This window comes from Narcine bancroftii, chromosome 6 (assembly GCF_036971445.1).
Source record: "Narcine bancroftii isolate sNarBan1 chromosome 6, sNarBan1.hap1, whole genome shotgun sequence".
NCBI lineage: Eukaryota > Metazoa > Chordata > Chondrichthyes > Torpediniformes > Narcinidae > Narcine > Narcine bancroftii.
Genome location: NC_091474.1, coordinates 223,693,805 through 223,710,474, shown reverse-complemented (window position 1 = coordinate 223,710,474; position 16,670 = coordinate 223,693,805). Strand labels below are relative to the sequence as shown.

At 41.6% G+C, this 16,670-nt stretch overlaps 1 protein-coding gene and 1 long non-coding RNA gene across 12 annotated transcripts in view; one reads left to right on the top strand and one right to left on the bottom strand.

The window, feature by feature from the left end:
- sec63 (SEC63 homolog, protein translocation regulator) overlaps positions 1-16,670 on the top strand; it is a 109,713-nt gene that overhangs the window by 58,528 nt on the left and 34,515 nt on the right. Inside the window, exons 7-13 of the mRNA XM_069887518.1 lie at positions 1,351-1,401; positions 1,568-1,676; positions 3,695-3,789; positions 4,759-4,891; positions 13,308-13,400; positions 13,524-13,669; positions 16,404-16,551. Coding sequence (XP_069743619.1) covers positions 1,351-1,401; positions 1,568-1,676; positions 3,695-3,789; positions 4,759-4,891; positions 13,308-13,400; positions 13,524-13,669; positions 16,404-16,551 — 775 coding nt within the window. The remainder of the gene's footprint in view (positions 1-1,350; positions 1,402-1,567; positions 1,677-3,694; positions 3,790-4,758; positions 4,892-13,307; positions 13,401-13,523; positions 13,670-16,403; positions 16,552-16,670) is intronic.
- Positions 1-16,670, bottom strand: part of LOC138737062 (uncharacterized) — an 81,699-nt gene that overhangs the window by 34,817 nt on the left and 30,212 nt on the right. The gene's annotated exons all lie outside the window — the stretch shown is intronic.

Below are 16,670 nucleotides of genomic sequence, written 5' to 3'. Positions count from 1 at the left end.
ATTATCTTACACTTAACTGTATTTGATGTTTACCTTATAGTCTCAACATGGGAGAAAACAAACACAGATTAAATGATTTCTTTTGCAGAGTTTTGTCTGCAGTAGTTACTGGGTTTCCAGTTGTCTGCCATTTTAATGTGCCACACCACATCCCGTCTGATCTTTATTCCTGAGACTTCCAATTTGTTGCAATGAGCCCAATGCTCAGGAGCAGCATCTCATCTTTCACCTGGGCTTGTCTGGACTTGGTATCAAAGCCTCTAATTTTCTTTAACTATTTATTTTGTATTTGGACTGTCCATTTCTACCTGTCGTCATTTGGGCAACACATTACACAAAGAAGCATAATCTAATCCTGACTGCTTTGTCTACTCATTTGGTTTTGTCTTCCAAAATGTTTTTTTCCATCCCTTTCCCAATCTTCTCTGCTCATGAAAACTCTCTTGTTTTCTCTTTTTTTTAGTCCTAGACCTCAATGCAAGTTTCTCTTTCAGCAGATACTGCCTATCCTGAGTATTTTAAAGCATTTTCAGTTTTTATTTTTGTCATTTATGCAATTTGTTTGATTCACAAAGCTGTGGCTTGTCAAACATTACAAAAGAATCCAAACAACCATGATGTGCCTTTTCTCTATTTCACATATTTAGTAAGATTTTAATTTATGCATTTGCAGTTATCCACTGTGAGAAATCTTTGCATGGTATGGAAAAGCAGAACAAAATAAAATACAAGGTAGTATTTTAGGGGGTGTAAGAGAAAGTATTAGGTTAAAAATATGTTTCCATTTTGATCTTGTTAGCTTATCAGCAGAAATGAAAGATTAAATGTTTAAAGTGAATATTAGGGAGAAACTTCACACAAAGTGGTGAGAGTGTGGAACGAGTTGCTAACTGAAGTGAATGTGGACTTGATTTTGACATTTAAGAAAAATTTGAAGAGGTATATGAATGAGAGGGCAATGGAGGGCTATAGTGTGAGCGCAGGTCATTGGGCCTGGACTGAATAGCAGTTCGGCACAGATTAGATGGGCCCAAATACCTGTTTCTGTGCTGTAGTGTTCCATGGTTCTAAAATGCTCATTCTCTAAAATGATTTATTTTAGTTGTGATATTCATGCGAATACCTTGGAAATTGCGTGGTTTTCTATGTCAGTTGATTTAAGTGCTAACGGCACTAAATCTGATTTACGGCCAAGTAAAAGGACAGGGCCTTCTAGGGAAGGTCAAGTAGATCCTTTTTAAATATAATTTAAAACATAATTTTGGAAGATGAACACAGATGAAATATTTTCAGAATATTAAAAATTTAACAAAGAAAGCGTGAGAATTCTAACTTTATTACATTTTTCAGGTATTGGCTGTGTATGGATTTGCCTTCATGGTGATTCTGCCAGTGGTTGTGGTAAGTCTTTTTCAATTTAAAGTTATTCTGAACTTTCATGTTTGGATAATTTGAAGTCGATACATCTGAGGCCAGTCCCTATCTTGCAGAATTGTTTTATTCATTGTTTCATTGGGTCCTTGTGTGACACTAAACTTGTGTTTCCTTTTTTTTTTCATTTATGAAGGGAACATGGTGGTACCGTTCTGTACGGTATAGTGGTGACCAGATTCTTATTCACACAACACAGCTGTACATGCATTTTTTGAACAGAACCCCCAATATGAACATGAAACGTAAGTAGCTAGTTTGGTATTTTAATTTTGAATTCTTGGATTGTGAGTTGCTCTTTGAGCCATTGTAGTGTTAAGAAACACAAATTTGTTTGTTTATAAATACTTTGTGTATGTTAAGCTCCGAGGGGGGAGGGATAGTAAGGGATGGGATAGTGGGGTATAGGGGATTTTAGATGGGTTTGTTTTTTTTTGTATTTTACATCTGTATTTTGTAAAATTTTTAAATAAACTTTTCAAAAAAAAAAGAAACACAAATCTTAACTCCAATTTTCCTGAAGTTTTATTAATAATGAGATTTTATTGTATCACATTTATTTATTGCTCATTATCAACCACTATGGGAATGTAGCCATGAGCTGCTGCTAAATTAGTTATCTCTAGATATGCTCATGTTATCTCTTTTGCTAAGAGGTAGGTAGTTCTAGGGTTTTGGCCTAGTGACTGAGGAAATGTTCCTATAATTCTAAGTTAGATTGATGTGTTATTTGTGCCTCTGTTCAATTACTGCATTGTACATTTTTTTTTAAATGTTTGCCCATTCCCCCTCCCTTTTAAAGTAATATTTCTCTTTTTGATCTCCTTATATCACTTGCAATGCATGGTCAGAAGGTTATTTTCATATCTCTAAATCTTTTCATCTACTCTCTGTAGATTTTGTGTAGTTCTGATTTTTCATGTCAAATTCCATCATTGAGTGATCTCCCCCGCTAAATTTTTGCATACAGCTATTTATTTTAATATTTCTGCAAGCCATGATGGTATGAACTGTAGTGACCAAAATGTGGGATTACATATTTAGTATGGCATGGCTAGTGTAGTGGTTAGCTCAATGCTATTACAGTTCCAGCAACTTGTGTTTGAATATGTAGGTTCTCCCGTGTCAAATGGGTTTCCTCCCACCCTTCAAAATGTACAGGAGTTGTTTAATTGGGATTACATGGGGTCATGGGCCGGAAGGGCTTGTTATCATGTTGTATGTCTAAATTTTTTTTTAATTACAAAAAGTAGAAAAAAGTGCATGGCATTCATTTTGAAGCTACTTTATTTGAGATGAGCACTTAGTTCTGTGTAAGAGTCTTGATAAAGATACCAGACCTGAAACATTGACCTTGGATGCTGTCTGACACTGAATTCCTCCAACAATTCTTTTGTGGAGTTCTGTGATTAAGGATATTAAATATAAGATATGGGGCAGTGAAATAAAATAAAAAGGGGTCGCTCAAGCAGAACGGCCAGTGTTTGAGTGGCTCCGGGTCAGAGTGGGACTTGGAGGCTTGGACAAGCAGAGGCTGAGGAGGAGCTTGGTATGCCGTTTTGGATTAGGTTGGGGTGGGGGGGGAAACGATCAACCAGGGACAAGTTTGTGGCGGTCACATCTCTGGTGCAGAGGCTGGACCCTTGGCTCAGAAGGGAAGTGGGGAGAAGAGGGGATGTATGGTGATTGGGGACTCATTGGTTAGACAAGTGAATAGGAGGTTCTGTGAATGATATTGAGGCACCCAGATGATATATTCCCTCCCAGATGCCAGAGTCAGGGATATCTCTGATCGAGTTCACAGCATTCTGGAGTTGGGTGGGGGTGAGCAGCCAGATGTTGTGGTCCAATGACATAAATAGGCATAGTCATGAGGTCCTCGGGATTATAGGGAGTTACATAAGAAGTTGAAAAGCTGAACCTCAAGGGGGGGGGTAATCTCAGGACAGCTGCCTGTGCCAAGCACCAGAGAGAGTAGGAATAGGAAGTTGTGGCAGATGAATACATGACTGAAGAGTTGGTTCAGGGAGCAGGGGTTCAGATTTGTGGATCATTGGGAATCTCTTCTGGGAAAGGTCTGACCTGTGCAAAAAGGATGGGTTGCACCTGAACTAGAAAGGGACCAACAACCTGGTGGCTAGGTTTTGTTGGGGAGGGTTTAAACTAGTTTGGCAGGAGGTTGGGAACCAGAATGTGAGTGCAGAGAATAGGGCAGAAGGTCTTGTGACTTTGATCTATTTACTAATCTGTTATCTTCTTTCAGGCCTTATAATGGTAATAACGGCTGCCTTTGAGTTTGATCCACGCAGTAACAAAGAAGCAGTCATGAGACCAACGGACAATGTTGAAATACCTCAGGTGGGAACATTGTCATACATGTGATTTTGTGCTTGTGATTTTTCTGTTCTAGATTAGTGAATCTGGGACTTTAGTATTGGATTGCGCAGTGGGCATGACATCAGGGTGAAATGGTAAATGCAAAGTTAGCCCTTGTAAGGGGACAGAGTAATGTTAGGTTATTTGAAGTGCAACTTTTCATAAAGCACAGATCATGACACAGCTTCTAGTCCTCTAACAATAAAACCTAAACTGGCTTTTTTGAAGGTATCCCATTAGATATTTCTGTTCTTTTTTTTTCCCAGTTATTTGTGGCTACTGGAAAGGAGTGTTTTAGTGCTTTACTTAGTATATGGCAATTGAAATAAGAAAGCCTAGAAAGTTTGTATCAATTCAATTGGCTCACCTCCGATCCATATGGATTAAGTTAAGGCAAGATCAAAGTATGAAGGCACATTGTTGCAATCCTCTTAAAATGTCACTTTTCAAATGCTCTCAAATGTTTGTACTCAGTAAAATATTCTTTCTTTGGCTTGGCTTCGCGGACGAAAATTTATGGAGGGGTATGTCCATGTCTGCTGCAGGCTCATTGGTGACTGACAAGTGCGATGCGGGACAGGCAGGCACGGTTGCAGCGGTTGCAAGGGAAAATTGGTTGGTTGGGGTTGGGTGTTGGGTTTTTCCTCCTTTGTCTTTTGTCAGTGAGGTGGGCTCTGCGGTCTTCTTCAAAGGAGGTTGCTGCCCGCCGAACTGTGAGACGCCAAGATGCACGGTTGGAGGCGATATCAGCCCACTGGCGGTGGTCAATGTGGCAAGCACCAAGAGATTTCTTTAAAATAAAGATTTCAGTAAAATATTACTCTGTATGTATATATATATATATATATATATATATATATAGGTGTAATCTAAATTGTGCCTCTTTCTACTTGTTCTGTAGAATTTTCCTAATACCGTAGGACTAAAAATTATTATTTTTTTATATTGCAGCTTATTCGAGAACTTGGTAATGTTAACGAGAAGAAGAAAGAACTTCCATTTTGTCTGCCATACAGTGTAAAGTCCAGAGTTTTGCTTCTTGCACATCTTTCCAGGCTGGAGATCAGTAAAACTCTAGAAGAAGGTGAAATAAGCTTAGAACACTGGTTGTGGCGAGAATGGGGAGTGAATCACTTTTACTTTCCCAAAAAAGTAAAAATATTGACAATCCATCTATGTGCTAAACCCTAATTTTGCATGGTTTTGTATTGTGAAATGGTGGGTGTATACAAATGGATTCTCATTGATGTTCAGTTTTGCATAAATATAGCAAGATTGCAAGATTGGTCTTAGAGAAATCTTCCCACAAAGATATGGGATGGATTTCTCCTTTTGTGTGAAATTCTAATATTAACTGCACAGATCAAGCAGATCTGGAAATATTCTCAGAAAGGAAGAAGATTAACCTATAGTTTGGAGTGAATTAGCATAAATGTGAAATCAAAATACAATTTGAAATACTATATTGGAGAAAAAAATCGAGGAATTTCAAGGTGCTGATGGTTTAGACTCTACAATTTTAATTTTTTTAAGCTAGTGGGGTTGATGAGCAGTAATTATGGCTTGTCATGTACTTTAAAATGAGTTTCCCAATTTAAAACAACATAATTCTTTCAATTACTAACATTAGAAATTCAAAATTCACAATTTAATCTCTTCAATTTACTAAATACATTTGAAAAAGCTGCAGAATCATACTGTAAAGTAGCAGAAAATCATTGCTGTTGACTTCTGGATTTCCACACTTTAGAATTGTTTCTAGATTTTCTCCACTTTATGTGTGAGGATCATCTTAACTGCATCCCCATTGCAAAAATTTTTGTAGGAATATTGCTGTAGGTAACTGGTAACTATAAGCAGATTAGGTGAATGCCTGTAGTTGATAAAATGCTTGATGTTGCCATTAAAGAAGAAATAGCGAGACACCCTCTCCCTGTGGTATGAAGGGCCAAATGGCCATGCAGAGAAGCCTCATAACATCAGCACTTTTATGCTGCATCATGTAGGTGATTAAAAATTAAAAGATACTTTCCTCCAGACAACAACGGGCCGCTTTAGCCTGTGGCAATGGCAGCGCAATCCGGGATGAATGGCCGTCTTTGTTAACCATAATTCCTCATACAGCTGGATTATCCAGAGTGGTTCCAGCTGCATGAGGGATTATGGGAAAGTTGGTCATTCATCCAGCATTGTGACACCGTCGTGACGTGACGATACAACCATGGAGCGTAGTGGTTGGTGTGGGCAGGCGACTGATGGCCAAGGGGGAGGGTGCCGGTGAGCGACTGACCAACCAACAGCCGGGGGTGGAGGGGGAAAGTGTGACCGAGCAACCAACCTGCTGGAGGGTGAGGGGGGGAGGGGGCAGGCGACTGACCTACCAACAGCCAGGGGAGTGGGGTGGGCAACCTACTGAGGGGAGGGGGCGGTCGACTGACCTACCGACGGCCAGGGGTGTGTGACCGACTTACCCACAGCCGAAGGGGAGGGGGCGGGTGACTGACCGGCCGAGGGGAATGGAGGCGGGCGACTGACCTACTGAGGGGAGTGGGGGCGGGCAACCGACCCACTGAGGGGAAGGGGGGGAGGCTGGCGACCGACCTTCCGAGGGGGAGGCGGGCCACCGACCTACCGAGGGGAAGGGGGGAGCTGGCCACTGACCAACCGAGGTGATGGCGGGGAGGCGGGCCACCGACCTACCGAGGGGAACGGGGGTTGGGCGACAGACAAAGTGGAACACTCCTGTGAGTGCGTAATGTGTCATCAGTTTGGGGTGGGATTCTCCCTAAATAGCCAAGGAGGGTAAATTCCCAGAAATTTGGATTGCGGTGTGAGAGGCCCAGTTGATCCTGAATTCTTGGCACTTTTCCTGGGACAAAGTAGGGTCACCGCTCACCTGCGGTGTGTAAACACCTAATGAATCTTTGGAATTACCTGCCTGTGGAAGCTGTAGACACTGCCTGACCAATACTAATTCATAGGATCGCCTCATTTTGATCCAGTTGGATAGAATTTGACATTGTAATAGAATTATAGGTGACGGGGAGTTGAATTCATGGTCAGATCTGCTATGGCACTGGAGGCTCTTATTTTATATGTTATGAAATGATGCTGCACCTAAAATGGAATATATTTAATATTGAGTGTTGTCACATTGATGTCAGCTGCAGGAGATCACTGAAACTGGGAAGTCTTTTTCCATTGGTGCTTTTGAGGGATTTCATATTTTCTTACATTTGGCCCATCAAATCCATACCAGTTATTTCATCCCTACTATTTTTCCTTTTATCAATTTTTATTCATAATCTGAAAAGGCATTCAATATAGTAGAGTGGAATATTTTATTTAAAGTACTGAAAAAATCCGTGGACTTTATTCTCTGGAGCATAAAAGGTGAAGAGTGATTTTATAGAGGTATTCAAAATTATAAGGGGGATGAATAGAGTCAACGTGGATAGGCTTTTTCTATTGAGAGTTGGGGAGATTCAAACAAGAGGGCATGGATTGAGAGTAAAAGGGGAAAAGTTTAAGGGAAACGTAAGGGGAAATTTCTTCACGCAGAGTGTGGTGGGGATACGGAATGAACTTCCGGCAGAGGTGGTAGAAGCGAGATCGATGTTAATATTCAAGGATTGGTTGGATAGGTATATGGATGGGAGAGGTGTGGAAGGTTATGGGCTGGGTGTGGGTCAGTGGGACCAGGTGGGAGATGATGTTCGGCATGGACTAGTAGTCCATATGATTATATGATGTCCAGATCCAGAAGCTGTCCCTACCAAGATTCTGGCATATTACATTGGCCAGGTCATCTATGAACCCACACATCTTTTAGGTGTAGAGGGAAATCTACTCTGTCATGGAGAAAATGTAAACTCTATACATGATAACTGAGATTAGGATTAAATCTGCATCATTGGTGCTGTGAGGTAGCACTCCTATAAATTGGTATTGGTTGGGTTACAGTTCAAGTTTTTGATAAATTGCTAATCTACAAACCATTGTGATAAAACGTATTTCCCTTCCAATGAATTATGGTTCTTTTTGTTTCTGGTATATGTTTATTAGTGCAATTAAATGAGTTTATCAGCAAAAATAAACTTATTTAGTTATATCTATCGTGTATCTTTAAGTAATCTTTAAAAAAAAATTGGAAATTATTTGAGGGCAATACACTCAATCTCCGTTACTTGCTAATTTATTATCAACAGATTCCATAGTAGTGTGCTTGGCACAAAGATAAACAAGTGCGTCCTTGTACTTGAGCCATTTGGACACAAATTATTGAATAAATGCTGTAATCATCTTCCAGGCTTCTTGTGTGAAGTGGCTATTTGCTATATGCAGCGTGGACATCAGTGACGTCAATTGTTTACACAGACCACCTATTTTAATGGAAGAATATTAGCTAATACTATTGTCTTTTGGGTATTTAAATATTTAAATATTTGAATGTTTATTAATGTGTTGTGGTGGATCACGCCACTTAGTTCTCAAACCATCATTCAGAGATTCAGGCTTCGCGAGAGCAGGTGCCCGGCGCGTGATCGGGTCAAAACAACGGGCTGGTATCGCGAGGCTGGGCAGTTGCTTTTCCTCTCTCTGAGTCAGCAGGTCAGCTCACGTTTTTGACCGTGGATAACAAAATTTGAACTGAATTATTGAATTATTAAACTCTGTGTTTTTACAACCTACAAACGACTACAGTGGTGACCCCGATGATCCAAAACAGCCTCTTTTGGATTGCAAAATGCTGGTCTACAGAATGCAGTTTCACTCAAAATGCCCTCCTTCTGGATTGTTTCAACAATTCCACATACACCAGATGACTGCTGACACTACAAAGTACTGCTACATGGTCAGTGTGCTGGACCAGGAAATTGCCAGGTACATCATCGATTACCTTCACCTCTCTCAAGCATTGACACTCGTTCTGGAAAGAAGGGGCCTCCCCTGACTGCCGCCAACAGCAGCAGCATCAAGACATATGGGGTCTGCATGATCCCCCTCAAATTCAACTCTTCCCATTTCAAGTGGCCTTTACCAACACCAACTTCTCACAACTGCTGCTAGGCACCGACTTCCTCTGGGTGCATTCCCTGCTGGTCGATTTGAAAGAACAACGTCTCGTCAATTCCAAGACATTCGAATCGATCACCTTGCGCCATGCCAAATTGACTGTACCCACCTTGGCTCAGTGATCTTCTCCTACAATGAGTATGCCAGGATCCTAGCCAATTTTCTGGACATCGTAACTCCCCATTTCACAACGACGAGCCGCAAGCATGGGATACAGCATCATATCCCCGTCACTCCATGCACGTGCATGCAGGCTGCCCCCAACAAACTCGAACTGGCCAAAGACGAGTTCCACAGGATAAAGGAAATGGGCATAGTTTGCCTCTCAGACAGCCTGTGGGCATCCCGCTTCACGTGGTTCCCAAAACATCTGGGGGCTGGATACCCTGTGGGAACTACCACTGTCTTAACAAGTTCACAACAGCTGACTGGTACCCTGTCCCTCATATCCAGGACTTCATGGCAAACCTGGACGGTGCCAAGATATTTTCCAAGATCGCTCTGGTAAGTGGCTACCATTAGATTCCAGTCCACCCAGACAACATCCCCAAGATGGTTCTCATCACCCCATTCAGGCTCTTTGAGTTCCTGCACATGCCTTTCGGCCTCAAGAACGCTGCCGAAGCTTTCCAAAGGCTTATGGACACAGTAGGCTGTGGGCTCGACTTTGTGTTCATCTACCTCAACCACATCCTCATCCTCATCACCAGCCACTCTCACATTACGCACACCTCCGAATGCTCTGCCAGAGGTTTGACAAGCATGGCATGATGATCAACCTTGCCAAGTGTCAGTTTGGCCTCGTGTCCATCATCTTCCTCAGCCACCACTTCAATCAGCACGGAGCAGTCCCGCTCCCATCCAAGGTTGACGCATTCACAAGTTTCCCAAACCCTCAACTGTGAAGGGACTCCAAGAGTTTGTGAGCATGGTCAACTTTTATCATCGTTTTGTGCCAGTAACAACCAGGATAATGCAACCGCTTTTCGATGTCCTGGCTCACAAGCTGAAAGAACTTGTTTGGGATGACATGATCGCGATCGACAATGCCAAGGAAGCACTGGAAAAGGTAACAATGACAGTGCATCCATGGGCCAACACACGGACCACTCTCATGTTCGATTCATCTGGCACAGCCGTGGACGGAGTGCTGAAGCAACTGATCAATGATAGCTGGCATCCCCTTACCTTTTTCAGTCATCACCTGAGACTCCCTGAGCAGAAATGCAGCACTTTTGATCGGGAGCTCCTCACTCTCTATCTCACTATCTGGCATTTTCTCTACTTTCTCGAGGGCAGGGATTTTGCGGCTCTCAAGAACCACAAACCACTCACGTTTACTTTTATCAAAGTGTTTGATCCTTGGTCAGCCTGACAGCAGCACCAACTGACCTGCATCTTGGAATACATGAATTCAATCCAGCACATCACAGGCAAGAGCAACCAGGTCATAGATGCGTTATCCCGTACGTCCATCAATGCCATCAAACACTCTGGCCCCAGGTGCCTACTACACAGCTGTGGCGGCTGCCCAGTGAGGGGATGAAGAACTGCTTGCCTACTGCACTTCCATCTCAAACCTGCGACACTGCACTCCCCTATGATGTGTCTACGGGACAGCCAAGACCCATCATCCCAGCTGCTCGGTGACACTGCATCTTCTACATAGTTCGCAGCCTAGCTCACTCTTCCATTGGAGCAACAAAGGAACTTCTTGCAGCCAAATTCATGTATTAAGGGTTGCGCAAACAGGTGGCAACTGGGCCAGAGCATGCACCTCCTGTCAAACCTCCTGTCAAACCTCCAAGATTTAGCAGCACATCAAGGCGCCACTGCAGAACTTTGCCCCGACATTTCAACTACATCCATGTTGCCGTTGTGGGACCACTGCCCCCATCCAGAAGTGTTGCCCACCTTTATATCATCGTGGACAGATTCACGAGATAGCTAGAGGCCATCCCACTCTCGGTCACCTCCACTGTGACCTGTGTACGTGCCATCATTGCCCACTGGAATGCCCATTTTGGCTTGCCGGCAGACATCTCCTCCGACAGAGGTGCGAAGTTCACCTCTGGGCTGTGGTCAGCAATGGCCTGGCTGCTTGACACTAAGCAGCACCACACAACGGCCTACTACCCGCAAGCACACGGCATAATGGAATGTTTTCACCAACGCATGAAGACATTCCTCAAGGCATGGCTCACGGGCCCAGGCTGAATGGACGAATTGCCATGGGTATTGCTAGGCATACGCACTGCCCCAAAGGAGGACTTGGCAACTTCCTTGGCAAGCTGGTGTACAGTGCACCATTTATGATACCAGGGGACTTTATCCCAGCAGTGTGTGGACATCAAGAACTGCCCATGACCACACTGACGTGCCTCTGTGAGAAAGTGGGCACGCTTTCTCCATTCCCAATGGCCCGACACAGTCTCAACCACGTATGTCCCACCCGACCTCCAGGACTGCCAGTACATTTTCCTTCGCCATGATTCCCACCGTACACATCTGCAAAAACCATTTGAGGAGCCCGTCAAAGTGCTACAAAACAATTCCACGATTTTCATCATCGACATGGGTGGCAGACCCGAGACTCTCTCTGTGGATCATCTCAAGTTGGCACATTTGAACATTGACTAACCAGTACAGATGGCACAACCCCTCCGCAGAGGGTGTCCACCATCACAACCAAACCCACCCACCCTCAACTTGACAACCTAACCACCTCCAATACTCCGGTTCTTTGGGGGTGGGGGGGGGGGGTGGTGTGGACATGTGGCAGATCACACCACTTAGTTCTTGAACCATCATTCGGAGGTTTGGGCTTGCGCGAGAGCGTGCCCGATGCATGATGGGGTCGAAACAGTGGACTGGTAGTTAAGGCTGGCTGGCTACTTTTCCTCTCTGAGTCGGCAGGTTGGCTTTCATTTTTGAACATTTGAACTGAGTTGTTGAATTATTAATCTTTGTTTGAAACAAATTGTTAAACAATTAAACTCTGTGTTTGTACAACCCACAAATGACTACAGTGTTAATGTTTTTAGAGCATTTCAGGGCAAGTGTTTATTGGGGTTATATTAAGTAGAAAGAGTGTCTGAGTATTATTTGCTATTTTTATTACCAGCTTGATCTCTGTGCAAATAATGAGGATTATGTGCTTTAAAATTTAAAACTTCACTGATGTATGTTAATTAGTTATTTATAAATTAAATATTTTATGATGTAATTTTTTAAATATAAATTCACACATTTATCACACTTGCCATGCATCTCAAAGTAAATACAATTTGAAAAGCTTTACTAACCTAGTATATTTGTGTAACCTTGAAGCTTGTCCTGCAGTTTGGGCAAACTTTTCGGCAGAGACTGATTCAGGTGAATGTAATTTAAGCTAGTGTAAAAGAACACTGCAAACACAAACACTTGTCAAGTAAATTTAAAAGAAAGAGAAGGAAGAACTTGGTTTTTTAAAATTTGTTTTTGAGTAGTTCAGCCAAGTTTGCTGCAAATCAAATAAATTCTACACTGGACGTAACCATTCAACTACTCCTTTTCAGGGAGTAGTTTTAAATATGCTATTGTGCTACCTATACACTGCTGGTTGTTTTACCCCATCCCCAGTTTAAAAGAAACTGCATTAACTTATTTTTGGAAATGTCCTTTGCAATAAAAATAGGTCTGAAATTATCTTTAGTTTCCTCCCCAATGGCAGCATTCTGAAATGTATTTCTTAAAATTCTTGAAGCTTAATGTGCCTTCAATGTACAATGTGCATATATAATACATTCATTGTATTCTTAAGCCAGAATGCTTTGGATCAAAAGAAACATCAGATTTGGATTCAGACAGCACGACAGGGACTTGAGCCTTAGTGACAGTTTGGTTGTGGGAAGGGGTGCGTAGCTTTATTTCAAACAAGAAATTAAACCAGGTGGATGTAAACCATTTTATAAACTATTTAAATAAAAGTAACCAATTTTTAGGTTCATTTGTTTGCACTTTTAACACTGTGGATTCGAATATTTGCAGGATATGTGGCTTGAAATGTGGAGGAGGTACACTTGCTGTTGAGTAATTAGATAGTTCTTGAGATGGCGTAGAAGGCTAAGGGTTAAGCACTGGAAAATGGGATTAATATAAAATGGTACTAAGGCTTCTATGGACTGAAGAGTGCATTTCCATGCTGTGCCACTCCTGATCTAATGATTGTCCTTTGAGGGCAAACCAGATGCAATGAAAGCGACTTGAAGATATAAACCATTGCGTAAATAGTTTCATATTTTTAAATAAAAATACTAGTGGAATGAAAAGGATGTTAATTTTGCTGTACGTGTGATGAATTGTTTTTGAGGGAGTCACTGTAATTATTTGAGCCTTAAGAATTTTTCTCAGTACTGAATGACCCATTTGTTTCTTTCCAAAAGATTATTGGTTTGTAATACGGAAATGTCCTGCTCTCCTCCAAGAAATGATTAATGTTGGATGCCAGTTGACAATGATGGCCAATACCAGAGGTGGTGAGTGATTTAATAGTATTAATGCAATTGCTCCATCTTTATTTGGGATGTACAGTGTTAATTAGGAATAATTTTAAAGAGAGATATTATTTTTTCCATGCATTTAAATTTGTCACTGGTTAGGAATCCACGCTCCCCGTTTGGAATCCATTGAGAACTGTATGAAGCTGTCACAGATGTTGGTGCAGAGCCTATGGGAATCTAAATCCCCTCTACTTCAGCTTCCACTTTTTGAAGAGGAAAATCTCAAATACTGTTTGTCTAAAAAGGTAATAAATTATGGAGATACAAATATTTCCTTCAAAATGGGATTGCCTGTTCATGTTTTTTATCATCTGGTTGTGTATATGCAACCTGACAAAGCAGCATTTCTCCAGACCATGGTGCACACAAGAATACACAATACACAGAGCATAATAATCAAAGTGTATATAAATATTTGGGATGATTGACGTGGTCACAGAGTACTGCTCATCAGACTCAGTCTGAGGGAAGAACTATTCCCCAGCTGGCAGTCATGATTTTGATGCTCCTGTGCCATTTTCTTGATGGTAGTAGATTGAAGTTAATGGAATTGAACATTGCAGTCATTTGAGTATTCTTTTGGAATGGAAAGCTCGTTATTCATCAGAATAGGATAAGAATTAAGAACAGGATTTGGCTGGTCAAAGGTATCATTGCTAATTTGATTATTACCTATATTGTGGCGAGCTGAAGCAATTGAGCTGGACGCACTACCTACTTCTGGAGCACAGGTTCACAGCACTTTAGGGCACTTTTGGGCCTATAATCTTCGCAGTATCTAGTGTACTTTTCCTGTTTTAGATGCTGTGTAGTGTGTTGAACTGATTGAAGCTCCTTCGAGCTGTAAAAGAAACTCAAAACTGTTGTAGATGTGGGGTGCTTTTAAAAAGTTGTAGCAGACAACATAAAGCAGTACAATAGTAAAGCATATTATTGTACATGACCTATCCTCCACCCATAACATTACCTCAGGAGGGCACAGCAGTGCCTACACTTCTTAGAGGTTGAGAAAGGAAAGGCTACTGACCCTCATTTTGACAACATTTTACAGGAACACAATGAGTGTCCTGAGTGGCAACATCATTGTGTGGTTTTGGTAGCTGCAAAGCATGGTCCAGAAGTGAATACAGCGGATAATTAAAATGGCTGAGATCACTGGGGCCTTCTTTTTCTCAATTGATGACATTCAGTGGAGCATTGCTTAAGTAAAGAATTATTGAGGATCCCTGCCACAGTATCTTTGACCTGCTACCATCAGGAAGGAGGTACAAGAGCATCAAAATCAGGACTGCTCAGCTGGGAAATAGCTTCTTCCTGCACTGATCTTGGGCTTGCAAATTAAATGTAGCAAATTATTCCAGAATATTTGTACATATATTGCAACAGAATATTTGGAAATGTTTTTGGGGGATAAATTTGGAAAAGTAGGGTAGGTGACATACATGCACACACTTTAAAGTAGATCTATTTGAAATACTGGAGATGTCATATCCACTGTACTTTGCAGAAACTGTGCAGAATGCTTATGGACTTCACAAGTGGGTGTTTATTGAATTGATGTCATAAATGAAATGAATGGACTATTGTCTTTGAAGCCACAGAAAGCAGACAGGCTGTCTCCTGATACCATTTTGCAAGGCTTTTGACAAGATTGCTCAGAGGTCATTGAGGGGTTCTTTTTCCCTAAAAACAACAGATGAACCCGAAGACTAACTCCTATTGTTTTCTGGACAGGGTCAGGGGTCTTACAGGTGAGAGAGAGACTGAAGGACACATGCTTCCTGGCAGTCAGTCTCAGAGAGAGACAGGCAGAAGGGAGTCTTTGACTGTGTGTGACACAGAAAGCTGTAACAAGCCAGGAGAAGCTTGTTGGAACTGAAACAGAAGCTCCAGAGTGGCGGATGGCTGGAAGAGCTATCTGTCTGATGTTTCTCTTGGAATAAATGGAACAAAAAGGAACTTTGTGATAGCATGAAAGAAAGAGGTTATCATCTGGAGAACCCTGATGGGACAAGTTTTATCAGCAAGACATTGAGGTGATTAATGGTGGTACACAATCCTTTATCTGGAATCCTTGGAGGACAATGTGTTCCGAAATTTGGATTTTTCCATATTTCGGAAAGCCTAATTTAAGCCCAACTGAATTGTGCTGCCGTATCCACCCCCACCCCTTCCAGTCGTCCTGCCATCTCCCCCAATCCCCACTTGCCTGCCTGACTCTCCCTGCTGATCTCCCGCCCGCCCAACACACGCTGCCACCTCTCTCCCCACTTGCCGGATTTTGGAGCTTTCCGGATTTTAGATGTCCAGATAAAGGATTGTGTACCTGTACCTCAGTGGTGGAAATCCTGGAAACACACATCTCTCTCTGCAAACCTACAAAGAACCTTCCTGAGTTGTAAACTTTTACCTTTCGAGCACCAAAGCCTGGTGAACTTTATACACATTAAATTCTATGCACAGTATAAGAATTGCCTGCAACCAGAGAACTTGGAAGAATGAGAAGTGAGATTGGACCGTGAACCAAAGAACTTTCTTAAATTTACACACACATTTCATACACGTGCACTTAGAATATGAAAGAGATTAAGTTAGGTTAGTTAAGTTAATAATAAGTTAAAGCTTGATTCTGTTTTCATGTTTAAAGATAATAAAAGCAACTTTTGTTTAAGTAACCATTTGTCATGGTGAATATCTATTGGTGCTAGGTTTTGGGGTCCTCTGGGCTCGTAACATTTTATTTCTTTTCTATCATATTATGTGCTGTGTGAGAAATGTATTGTGGTCTGGTTAAACAGTTTCATCTGGTTTTATGTGCTGTCATGATGAACTTGAATGATTTTGCTTGTGATATATTGGTGGGAGCAATAAGTGGTAATGTTTCATTAATTTTACTTGCAATTTATTAATCAGTACAACCTTTGCAGCAGAATAATCTGTTAAATATTGGAATGCTGTTTTCCTTGTTTCTGCAAACAGTACAAAGTCCGAACAATTCAAGACTTGGTTAGCATGAAAGACGCTGATCGTCGCCATATGTTGCGATTCCTGAGTGAAGAGAAGTATGATGAGGTCATATCAGTGCTTGGGAGCTTTCCACATGTAGGCATGGAAGTAAAGCTGCAAGGTATGTATTAATATTTTGCAGAATTGTCTGTTGGTGTACATTTTTAAGAATGGGGGAATTGTAATTTGCATGTTCTTTTTCAGAATGTTCAGTCTTGTGTAATATTCATTGTGTTAGTT